Source organism: Falco biarmicus, chromosome 5, assembly GCF_023638135.1.
Source record: "Falco biarmicus isolate bFalBia1 chromosome 5, bFalBia1.pri, whole genome shotgun sequence".
Lineage (NCBI taxonomy): Eukaryota > Metazoa > Chordata > Aves > Falconiformes > Falconidae > Falco > Falco biarmicus.
Window position 1 is genome coordinate 72,771,388 of NC_079292.1, and position 12,751 is coordinate 72,784,138.

Sequence of the window (12,751 nt, forward strand, 5' to 3'; positions counted from 1 at the left end):
TCTTTCTACACACACTACGAAAGGCAATGGAAATTTTCATAAATGAATAAATTTGATTAAGGTACTTGTCATCAAATAGATGCTCTCCACAATATAGGACTTCATTTTTGTTCATTAGATAGCTCAGTCATCCCATTATGAAGAAGACTTTGAAAATGGGAATTAAATGGAGCAGATGTAGTGTGGGTGTTGTGAGTATGCTTGCACTCAAACCCAATTTAACATTATTTACTATTTCCCTGCTGAAAAATGTTATAAAAATTAATCTAATTCACATGGTAAATATGTTTCAATGCCACATTCACTTTCAAAGTCATTGAGACAACTCACATGATAAAATCTTTTACTGTGTAATAATCTGGATACTTACAGAATTACATGACAAATTTATAATTTTCAAAACTTTAAACTGAATTTCATGTGATATTCTTTGTGAAATCCTACTGAAGTTAGAAAAATGTTCATGTTTAAGCATATTTTTAAGTGCTTCAGTAGAGAGACATCTATAAATTTTTCATGCAACCTACTGGTCATCACCTAAACTTCTGAGGATTTAGATGACTTAAACAGAGGTGGTGTGAATTATTCATTAATTGTAAAATAATTTGAGGTTCTATATATAGAAAAGTGTCAATAGAGTCCAGAACATTACCATCATGTACAGGTTTTAATCACAGTGTTTTTCAGAAATTAGGCAAACTTAACTTTATTCAGTAAACTAATATTCAGTGCAATTATAACAATTCATATAGAATTATTCATATAGAATTATCCATACACATTGTGCAAGGTCATAAGAACGTGAGAAAAGATAAATTACAAGGAATAAAGAAGAGAGAAAAATTATCAAAATGTGTGAATAATCACCTCAAGTATAGACCAAGAGCGATACAGATAAAACTAGATGAACAAGTCATGGAGACCATCTCTATTTTGCCTTCTTCCCATGTTACTCTCCAGTGTGACATGGTGTGGAATTTGCGTGGTTTTCTCTATCGATTCTTCAGCCCCAGAAGAGCCTCTTCTTACTTCAGCTTAATTGCAGCATTTCTGCACTATTTGGGACTTTCATTTTGTTGTAACTCTTTGAGAGGACAGGCCATGTAACATGTTAAGGGATACAGCCCTGTATACATATATTTATTGTGGTTTCCCAGACCAGCTGTGGCCCACTTACTGTGACCGCAAACCAGCAGTGGTATGACAAAAGGCCGTAGGGAAGTGTGCACAAACCAAACACAAGGATGGCTCTCTGATCTGTATAGCTGGGCTAAGCAGTTCCGTTATTAAATCTTTCCTCCTTTCCTTAATGGTCAGGGAAACCATTGTTTCCCTATTTACATGAAGAATCATGTGTTCTGCACGGATGCTTCATGGTAAGTCCCTTGAGCGGATTAGATAGGAGTACGACCTGCTGGACATGGTAATGAATAAAAGGCATTTAATCTTGTCCACTAATTTACCATTTAACTTTGGAGAAAAGATAGGTAGCTTTATCAAGAAATGACAGCAGAGCCCATGATTACTAAGGATGAACTGATTTTGAGACAGACAATTAGGTCTTGGGGAACAGTCAACTATCCAAAATCTCCTTCCTTCTCCTGCTCTTTGCTGTCCAGAGTAAATCTGGATTTTCAGGTAAATCCATTTTGACTTTCTTACCTAATTGGATGCTTACCTTTATTTTCTTCCAGATCTTTCTTTGATGGTAACCATGACACTTCCCAGGTTTGTCTCCTCTGAAGTCTCTAAGAAATCTCGACCATTACCATGGAAGATTGCCCTCCAAATGGAAACCAGAAGGGAATTGCTAGGTTTTCACTACAGCATAATCTTCTGCAAGTGACGGTTTCTTTGGTGAGTGGCTGATACTGCTCCAGCACACTTGTAAAATGACCTTACCGTATGTAATGGTTCCCAGCTTCTTTGGGTTATTACAAATGTCTGTTCATCAAAAGGAGCCTGATGCTGCAAGTGCTGAAAAGCCTACATCCCTGGAATTTCAGTGAAGTTTCGCTTATTGCAGGAATAGAGCCCACCTTCCCAAGATTTCTCTTTACTAGAGAAGGAACACAGGATTTTCAGATGACTGTAACTGTTTAAGAGGTACCTATCACCTGTAGACAGCCCAGTCTGGTGCAATTATATCCTGAAGAATGAACTAACACCAACACGCTCCCCCCTTTCTTTTTGTGTGTCTCTGCATGGGAAGTCTCCTAAATGGTCAGCATTTCTCACCTTCTGTGAAACTCTCTGTTTGGCTCATCACCTACCACCTTCTCCCACCTTGTACTGGTTTTGACGGAGATGCCAAAATTACATAACTGCTGCCTTTTTGTTAAAGATCTTCACAACTTAAATGCTTAAAACACCCTTAGATAATCCATAGATGAAGAAGATACAATTGCGTTTTTTAATTCAGAAACATGAAGAAGTAATTTTATCTGCTCACACATGGTAGAGAACACAGCGAAGTTCAGCTTTCAGTACTGCTCAATATACAGCCTCAGTACTCAGAAGAAAGAATTGGCAGGAGTCTGAGTTGTGCTTCTAGGAAATCTAGAGATTATCAAGTTTGTGCTAGCTGCCAAAGTTGGCTTTGTGAGCCTTGGCTTTCATCATGTTATCTAAAAGGTCACTGATGTGAGAATCAAGATATCAGGAAAAAACAATCAAAACTTGACTTTCTTTTGTATATTTCAGAGCAGAAAGCAGCAGATGGCTTGACGAGGTCTAGCTCATTTCATGTGAGGCCAGAAAGATGCTGTCTCCGGCTTACAGTTGCCAGCTTCAGCCCTCGACGTCAGTGAAGTCTAACACCCATAAACTCAGCTTTGCCAGCTGGGCTCACGGTAACCTCAGAGATCCAGGCAAGGAGAGCTCAGAAATCGTTATCGATCACTTAATAAGTTTGAAACACTGTTGAAAAAAACCCTTCACTATTAGGCTCAAGCCATTATTATAACAGCTGTTACAGAGAATATAAATTTCCTTACATTAACCTATATCTGTCCAACCAAAAAAAATGCTGTTGCTTTAATATAAAGTGAGTAATTCCTGTTTCATCTTAAGAAATTAAGATTATACACCATTATCTGCTTTGATCTATGTAAGTAATATACATTTAAAGAGAGTGTGCGGCAAAAAATAAAGGTAGGGAGTATTCATTCCTCTAGTTCTGCTTTTTTTTATATATTTATTTTTATGACTGTACTTAAAGTATCAACATTTCTGTTATCAATAAATCTAATTGTAAACTAACAAAGCGGAGATAAATTAAGATGTACGTGAATGGTACTTGGTAGCAAGGATTAGGTCAAAGGTCTGATCGATCTGAATTGCAACTGTTGCATGTGTTGCAGTATTGCAGTATCAATTTATTTGCACTCTGTTTGGGTGCCTTTAGACTTGAAATCACCCAAGAGATGCACCTTATTTACAAAAAGCTGGAAAGGAGTTAGGAGTCGTATGGTGATGTCTATCTGGGCCCTGATTCTGCCTCTGTGATGTTGATGCTTGGGGTAGGTGGAACCCAGCTATGTTTTTCTAGGTGTGTATGGCAACCTGCTGATTGCTGTCTCACCAGCATAAACTGTAAACCTTTCCAGCTGTTCTTAATCCGGACCCTTAACCTTTAAAAAACCCAGAGGCTTTCCATTCCTCAGAGCCAAACTTTGCTAACAATATCTAAGTTGTTTTCAAACTAAGCTTCAAACATAAAAATGACTAATAAATCCATATTCCATAATAGTTAGGCTGGAAAACTATAATTTAAAAACATACTCAGTTTTTATGACCCATTTCTAGTAAAAATCCAAAACATGCTTCACTAATGCACCATCTCAGATACTTAGATCCTGGATGATAGACGTGATACTCAGATAGATAGACCAATAAATACATAAAAACTATAAATCTGTCTCAAAGTAGTGATTTGTGGATGTGTGAGGGGGAAGAGGGCTGGGAAATTCTGTTTTCTAATCTGTTCATTTCCTGACTTTTAATGTTCTGTAACTTCACAGATGATGATTGTATTTTTCTGTGATTTGCATGATTATGTGTGCTAAATATGTTACTCCGTGCCCTTTGGTGGGACCTGGGGCTTTAAGAATAAGTCTTACAGGGCTTTCCGTCTGCAACTGATTCCACTCGTGCACGAGCAAATTTCGGCAGCCTAGGTGTCAGGGTCGGGGCCGCATCCCCCTCACCGCTGCCGGTCCCAGTGGGAGCAGCCCTGCGGGGGGAGGCAGGTTGGGAGGAGGGAAACAGCGGACTTCGGGTGGAGCCGCAGCCTAGAAATTCACAGCGCTTCAGAGCACCGTAGCCCGCTGGCTTAGGGATTCCAGTTGGGGCTTCCCATTAAACCAACAGCAAAAATAGTAATAATCATTCATAAACATCCATCTTTCTGACTTTTTTACGGCCTCGTAATTGCCCCCTCCCTGACAGGCGGATTTATGCCTTGGCCGCCAGCGCCCGGTGGCAGAGAGCTGCGCCGCCCGGGTGGCACCGCCGGCTCCGGCGGGGGGACACGGGGCGCGCCCCGGCGACCCCCCGGTGGGGAGCGCGGAGTCTCCCCCGCGCCGGGGGCGGGCAGCCCTTCCCCAGGAGCCGGTCTGGCCCTTCTGAAGGTGGCAAGCCCCCCCCTTCCCCGGCTGCCTCCCGCTTGGTTATCGCCTCCAGCCCCCCGCGCTGCCCCGTGTCTGTTCGTGGTGCTGTCCGGGTTTGCTCCTGGGCTTTCGGCAGCCTGCTCTCCCGGCTGGGGGCGGGGGGCGCTCAGCACTCGGTTTTTCCGGGCAAAATTGAAGGACTATCCCAGCAGCGTTCAGGAGGGGAACGCTTCCCTTTTCTCTCTTCCCCTCTTCCCAAGCAGCCTCCCTCCTCCAAGTCCCTCCCGCGGATCTCTCCCTCGCCCTCCCGGCAGGACTTCGCAACTTCTGCCCCGGGCTCCGCTGGCCTTTTATTTGCGATTTTTCTGGGACCTCTCTTTTTCTTTTTTCTTTTTTTTTTTTTTTTTGGGGGGGGTGGGGGTGGGGTGGGTGTCATTTCTCCTTCCCCGCTGTCCGCAGCGGCCGGGAGGCTCCTTCCACGGGGCACGGCCGGGACCCCCCAGGGCCGAGGCAGCCGCGGGCCGGGCACGGACCCTCCGGCGGGCAGCGCCACCGCCCCCCCGCTCCCCCCCCGCCTCTCCGCCGGGAGCAGTGAGGGAACTGATGGCCTAGAAAATAAGCAGCGCTTCTGAGGTGGTACAGCTGCCGCTCCCGCGCTGCCGGTCGTTCGTCGTCCCCCCCCCACCCCCGCCGCCTTTCCTACACCGTTTAGGACTTCTCAGCGTCTGTCCCTCTCTTGCACTTTTTTTTTTAAAAAATTAATTTGCTGCCCCCCCCCCGCAGTCCGAGGTGGTCGCGGAGGAGGCGAGGCGCTCCCAGCCCTTCATGCGCGGTGCTGGGCTCCCGGGGAGGAGGCGAGCGGGGGGCGAGCTCCGCAGGAAATGCTGGCGCTGCGGCGGGGAGCGCCCCCGGCCCCCCGCGCCCCGCCCGCCCGCCTCTGACCGCCGCCGCGGGGGTCGCTCCCGGCCCCTGCCCGCCCGGGAATAAGCCCCGGGGGCGGGGGGGGCGCCGCGGGAGGTGCGCGGGGAGGCCCGTCGAGGCCATGGCCGGCGGCGGGGCGCGCAGCCCGGGCTGCAGCGGGCGCTCCTCGCCGGCGGGGCGGCAGCCCGGCACCCCGCGGGGCGGCGGCGGGGCGGCGGCGGAGGGGGGGCCGGCCTCCCGGGCTGCGCTGCCGCCGCTGCGAGAGACCTGGCGCCGCCGGAAACTTTCCTCGGCGCTGTGCGCCGGCTCCCTCTCCGTGCTGCTGGCCCTGGTGGTGAGGCTGGTGCGGGGGGAGCGCGGCCGGGAGCTGGCGGCGGAGGGCGGCGCGGGACCGCGGGGCTGGGGCTGGCTGCCCCCCGGCGCCGTGCCCCTGGGTCTGGCCGGCGCCTTCTTCGGCGCGGGCCGGTACCTGCTGCGCGGCGGCGTGCGGCCGCGGACGGCGGCGCTGCTGCTGGCCGCCTGCTGCGGGGGGGAAGCGGTGGCGCAGACGGCGCTGGCGGCGGGGGAGGATCACTTGCTCTCCCTCGCCGCCACGGGGGTGGTGCTGAGCTGCCTGGCCGCCGTGACATGGCTGGTGCTGAAGCTGAGGCAGGGCGTCCTCATGCTCGCCGTGACTAGTGCGGCCAGGACCACGTCCCTCGTCGCCTTGGAGAGGGTCCCGGCGTCCTGGCGGCCCTACCTGGCCTACCTGCTGGGGCTGCTGGGCATCCTCCTGGCCGGCTACGCCGACCGGCTCTGGCCCCCGCGGCGGGCCGCCCCGCTGACGGAGCCTCCCGCCGCCCCCCCGGCCGCGGACGAAGCCCCGGTGCTCAGGCGGCGGCGGCGGTCCAGCTCCATGATCTCCCCCGAGATGTCGGGCGGCGGCGGCGGCAGCAGCAAGACCCACCGGCGGACCTCGCTGCCTTGCATCCCCCGGGAGCAGGTAGGGCAGGGGCTGGCAGGGGACGGGTCCCAAACTTTGCCGGTACCGGGAGGGGCTCCGGCCGGCGACGGAGGCGCGGAGAGCCGTGCGCTCCCGGCCGCGGCGGCCGAGCGCGGTGCGGGCTTTCCCCGGCGCGGAGGACCCCGGACGACCGCCCCGGGCCGGGGCAGGGCAGGGGCCGGGGGGCAGCGGGGCTTTCCGGACCCCGCCTGACAGGGAGAGAGCTCGGGGTTTGCTTTTCTTTTACAGCCATCACCGGCGCTCGCTTCCCTTAAGCCTGGCAGAAGGTCGAGGCGGACGGTGCTCGCCTGGCTCTCGGAGCTGGTGGGAAACTGCCCTCAGGTTTCCCAGCATCACTTACGAGCCTCGCTTTTTCAGACCTGTAGTTTCCTGGAACGGTAGCTTAGCCCTGTTAAACTTGCTTTAAAGGGGTGCGTGTGTGTGAACGGAGCAGCTTGTCCTGGGTGGGAGAAGTCCCTTATCAGGGCGATAGCGTGTCCTCAGAGGCTGGCCCGCACGGCGCGGTGCTCATCTTTGCACTTTGCCTCCCCGAGGCTGCCCTGTGCTGCAATCAATAGCTGCCGCGGCTGTGGGAACCGGTGCGAGGCACACGCCATTTATCTCAACTTTGTTTCCTTTAAGAGGCCGTGATTTGAATGAACGAGTGAAACTTACTATGTTGCCAGCGATGCGTTCTTTTAAACGCACACCTCAAGGAAAAAGGAAAAAAAAGAAAGGAAAAAGAAACAACACGCACCATTATCTTTACTGCACAGCTGTATAGAGCCCTGCTACAGATGCAAGGTCGGCTTAGTTCTGCGCTCAAAGCGTTTTCTCAATTTGTTGGAGATTTAAGATCGCCCCACAAAAGAATCATTCGATGGGTCGAGCGCTACTGGGCATATTGACAGTCAGTGCAACCCTTGCTGGCAAGGGATACCAGGGGGAAAATAAGTGGCAAACAGTCTTAAGCCTTCTTTTTCAATTAGTATTGAAAACTACTCTCTGCACTGTGGTCAGCTGAAGCGTATTGCTGTACGCCAAAGGTTTTCTTTCAGGTTGCTTGCTGGATAAGCAGTTAAGTATTTTCCAAGTAATGGAATCTAACCATATGGTGTGGGTGGCTAGTTTGTTTCTGGAAATGGTTTGATTACATCCCTTTGTGGTTGGTTGTGACATTTTCTAGAGGAGGGCCTGACAACCTTATGTACTTGAGGCTTACTTTACAACAAACGTACTTATTTATTTAACATTTTTGTTTAGATCAAATAAATATTTACCACGGTGTCCAGGCAAATACAGTGTGAAAAAGTAGAAAGCTGACCTGCTTCTGACTTTAATCGGGACTAAGAGAGGAAAGGGCATAAGAATAATTTGTAAATGCAGTATCTAAGGCAAGAAATTAAAACGGTTCAAACTTACTTGGTGACGCTAGGCATTTCTGGTGGTTTCGAACATTAATAATTTGTAAGATTTTAAACATATTTCCACTCATTGTCACACTTCAAATAAAACCAGCTTTTTAGTTAACATCTCTCAATGTGATCTTTCAGAGATAGGGTTTACTAGTTTGTGATCATGTCCTTCTCTTTTCTTGTGGTGGGAATTCACACCACCTATATATACTAGAATGTTAAACTGGCGATGGTTAACGAGGTAGGTTTCTTTTCCCCTCCCAGTGGTGTGTTACCTGGGGACAGTGGTCAGCTTTGCCCCGAGCAGTTCCCGCTTCCTAGCTTCGGAGCTGGACTGAAGTTAGCTGGTGACTGTTCCGTTTAGCCGCTGCAGGATTTTGGCAAATTTCACTTTCTTTTGTTCTCACTCACTATTAATCAATAGCGAGATCTGTTATTGCTTGTGTCACTGCGTGATTAGAAATGGATGACTACTTTTGAGTTTGGGGAGACTTTTTGTCTGTCTTTTTTTTACATATATATATATATATTTATTAGCACAATGTGGCTGTGTGTATGCAAACTTCCCTCCCTAAAAGTTATGCTCTTAAATAAATGTTAGCAAGACAGAAAAATGGAAAAGCTGAAACAAAGCTCTGTAAAGACCTTGAAGAAATGCTGGGAGAAGTGGGACCCTTACAGCAAACAAAGTTTGTGTTTCTAGCAAAAATCAGCTCCCTATAGACTTAAAGAAACCATAGGTAAATGTTTCTCTTTTAGACAGTTTTTAAATATAACATGTTAAAAATAGAGATGAGGGCTTTATAAACAAAACCAGGCCTTCCCTCACCCCCGTTTTTAAAAAAAACATCCCCTGAACGTTTCTGGTCTGAAAGATAGCTTATTAATATATCTGGGAGCTGCCAATAATTTTCATCAGGAAATGGATCTACTTTATCACTTTGAAATACATACTTTTATTTGATGAGTAACATTAGGCGCAGTTTTAGAGATGTTTCCTGTTATCTTTCGTGTAATCTTTTCTGTTGCTGAGCATTTAACAGAGCTTTTATTTTTCCAGAGTGTGATTCCCAACTTATGTGACTATTTGTGTTAATATGAGGTTCTGTGAAAGTTGGAATTTCTGAATTTAATTTTTTTTTAGTCAGACGTGTCTCAGTTATAATCTGAATTTTTCCCTACTAGAATACAGAACAGAATCTATGTGGCCTTATGATATAAAGGACAGTACCAGGAACTGCAAACTAACATCACAGATAGAGGAATTAACATATTTAAAATTGAAAGTGTACTTCTGTTTAATCTGTGGTAGGAGTAGCTGGAAGTGTGTATGGCATGAATTATTCCTTCTGTAGAAACATCTTGTCTTAGTTGCTTATCAGTTCCAAAAAGAATTTAAAAAGGAAACCCGTTTCATTTAAAAAAAAAAAAAAAAAAAAAAGTGCCACTATCCAAAATCAAACCCCACCAAGATACAGCCTTCTTTTGTTGCTAAAAGTGTTCTTTACTAATTTTTCCTTTAATTCAGTTTTTGTGATTGATTTTTGTATATGTTCTCTCTTTCTCAACTTCTGCAAATTCTTTGGATTAAAAGCTTCCAGTCTGGCAAGTGCATAGATCTCATTGAGAAATGTATGCTCTGTAATAGCCTGATCCTGCTCCCAGCTGAGTGTTGTCTCCCTGTGATTTCATCGATGCTGGCTGAGGATGCTCAGCTCCTTGAGGGTTTGCTCACCCAGTTTTAAAAGAGGCTGCAGAGAGAAATTGTGAATGGATGGATAACACCGTGAATGAATGAACAAAGGTGCTTTTTTCTTTTTCTTTTTTCTTCAGTAAGTGCACAAGTACCACGGAGATGATGGCTTTTGGAGTTTCTTTTTAGCTTTTAGTGTGGAGAGGAGATTGAGTGGAGAAGCAGAAATGTGTTCTATGTCTTGGTGTTTCCCATTTAAAATACTATATGGCCCATGTGTTGTGGACCCTGTGCCTCAGATCTGTGTGTGTTAATCTTGACATACAACAGTCCAAAGTGATAATTTCGCCTTGGTGAGTAAAATACTCCACAGGAGACAGTAGCTGGACAATTTTAAACTAGGACTCCCAATTTTGCTTTTAAGCCTTGCTTGTTATTTGTTTTGTTTGAGGGGAATGGGAAGTTTTCAGCTGACTTGGATTTATTACAAGTGTGTATTAAATGAGCTAGAGCAGCTACTGCAAGTAGTTGAATTTGCTTTGCCTTTTTACATTTCTTTTTTCCTTAGTCAGAAGACTGTCGCAGGTACAGCATACCTCAGGTTTTGAAGTACTATCTGGGTTCTAAACCCCAGTGGGTGACACAACCCCGTATGAGAAAGAGCTCACAAGGAGCATGCTGAGTCTTGTCCTGCTGAAAAGCCCTGATCGGTGCAGGAGGCAGCATCAGGACGGAGGAGATTCTCCTGCAGCTTTGATGTCTCCAGCTGCTGGGCAGGCAGCTCCATCTGCAAACTTCCATCTGTGTCCTCTGGCTCCTGGGGCAGAGAGGTTTTCTACCCACTTTCCTTCCTTCTTTCTCTTTGCTCTTTTCCTCCTTTCAAGCAGTTGGAGAAGTAGAAGGCCGTTTGCCTTACTGAGGGACATCTGAGGGTCTGTCACCTACTACTTTTAATTGGTTTCAGACTTGGTAGCTGTTTCGTCCTGCCACATCTTTCCCTGCCTACTTCTTCTTTCAAAAAGTTAGTTTTTCAGGTAAATAATGTTGCTGCCAGACCCCTCTGTCTTCCTCCAGTGGCAGTGGAGGGGGTTTTGCTCGATTTGACCATTTTTTGTGGTGCTCTGAACGGTGACTCTGCCTGTTCCCAGTCTGTAGCCTGGGAAAGTTGTGAGCCGGGACTGTTGTTATCACTGCCTGTTTGTGGAGTTGAGAAGACAATACTGTAACAGTTCACATAACGTGGTCAAAGATATCTCTTCAGCGATAAGATCTAAGAAACTGAGGAGAAAAAGAAATGTATTTGTTGGGTTTTTTTTCAAGCGAAAATTAAGGCTTTATCTGTTCTTCTCATTGCGTGACAGTGAGAGCTTTAAGTGCCAGGAATACATTGGTTCCCACCCTTTCCTGGTTCTCTGTCATTCTGCCCTGAAAAAAGGACAGAGGTATCTTTATATTATAACCAATATTTAATATTATGTATCTTACCGTCTGGCCTGAAAATAGGAGAGTACAGAGTGCAGGATACACAGATTTAAAATTTTGGAGAAGAGAAGGCAGATTAAATTTAGATATTTAATTTTATGTATGTCAAAGTCATGTCTTCTATTAGACATGCGCTGTTATATACCACATACCTCCTTCTGCTAATAAGCTTTATTGAGCTGTAATTACTCGGATAAGATTTACTGGCGTTACCATTTAGGTCGCTAGAAACTGAGCAATACTGAGAAGTTATGTCATCTGGTGACTTGCTGAAACGCAACCGTGTAAAATATTTAAGTAAGGCTCCAGGAAAAATCACCCAGGGATTCCAGATGTAATACTTTATTTTCTTTTGCATGGCTTCATTTACGCAAACCCGCTCTACTTACATTTTTTTTTTCTTTTTTCTTTCAACCTCACAAAAATGTAAAAACTGCTGTTGAAACTCCCATGATTGACAAAAATAGATTCTAAACCAATTGGTTAAATCAAGAAATATATATTGTGGCTTACTGGGGGAAAAAAGTAAAATACAGTAGTGACTTTCTGCTCTTTCTGCCTGAAGTGTGAAAATGCAAAGCTGAGGAACTGAAAGAAATCCTGTGTATGCTGGGTTGTCATGTTAATTAAATAAACAGCCAGAACAGTGACCCTGTGTATGAAATGTGTTTTGAGAAGCTTGTTGGGGGTTGGAGGGGAAAAACAGTGACACATGATGTTTTGGACATTAACTGTGACATTTGTATGAATTTGTCCTAATCTGCTGTTAGTGTGCTTACATTCCAGCTCTTTTTTTGCAAGAGACTGAAACATAGCTGTATTTTGCAAATTGAAGGAATATTGCTTGGACTTTTTTCTTTAAAAAAGAGTAATATATATTAAAAAAGAAAAATACAGCCTGGAAGTGGAAAGGTTGCTGGGTTCTGGAGCCTGGAAACGGCAGGGTTCAAAATGAGGGTGAGCTGACTGCATCCTAAATGGTTTGAGGATAAAAAGAACACCGCTGCAGTTAAAGCTTTGAGCCAGTTGCTGTGATTTACTTAGGTAATCTAATGGGAGATGTACAGCTTGTATCGTACCACTTGACAGATAAGGAAATATATGTAAAGATTCAGATAACAAAGTGGAAGTCAGTTTTTTCTTTGTGCACATTTTTTCTTCTCTGCTTGGCTTTGAAAAAGTTTCTCAATGAATTACCAAACCCTTTCCTCAAAGTCTCTCCTGTGTTACTCAGCGCATCGCTCAGAAATAAATACTTCTCATTTGGACTGTGTAGTTTTTCAGGTTTCTGGCTGGGTTGTGGGTGTTTTTTTTCCCCCAAATTGACTTGCTCTAAGCCCTGCTGCAAGTACAGTGGCAGCGTCAGGAGTTGTCTGCATCGGTCCAATGATTTGAGAAAAAGCATCAAAAAAACTGCCTAACATTAAATATGATGCCTGTCCAAGTTTTAACTTGTGGGGAATATCAGTGTTTTTCTTTCAGAGCTGCTGGGAGATTAAATGAGATTGGGAGAGGACGATGTGCTATACCCCTTCATCAAGTCTTTTTTTTTTTTTTTTTTTTTTAAATGAAGAGTTTGAGCTCCTTTTCTTCTCCCTCTGTGTGGTTGTATGTGATTGTTACAACCCTATCATTATCGTTATTATTA

At 45.9% G+C, this 12,751-nt stretch overlaps 1 protein-coding gene across 1 annotated transcript in view; it reads left to right on the plus strand.

The window, feature by feature from the left end:
• The first annotated feature begins 5,053 nt into the window (after positions 1 to 5,053).
• Positions 5,054 to 12,751, plus strand: part of PDE3A (phosphodiesterase 3A) — a 264,129-nt gene continuing 256,431 nt past the window's right edge. Inside the window, exon 1 of the mRNA XM_056340624.1 lies at positions 5,054 to 6,513. Coding sequence (XP_056196599.1) covers positions 5,653 to 6,513 — 861 coding nt within the window. The 5' untranslated portion in view covers positions 5,054 to 5,652. The remainder of the gene's footprint in view (positions 6,514 to 12,751) is intronic.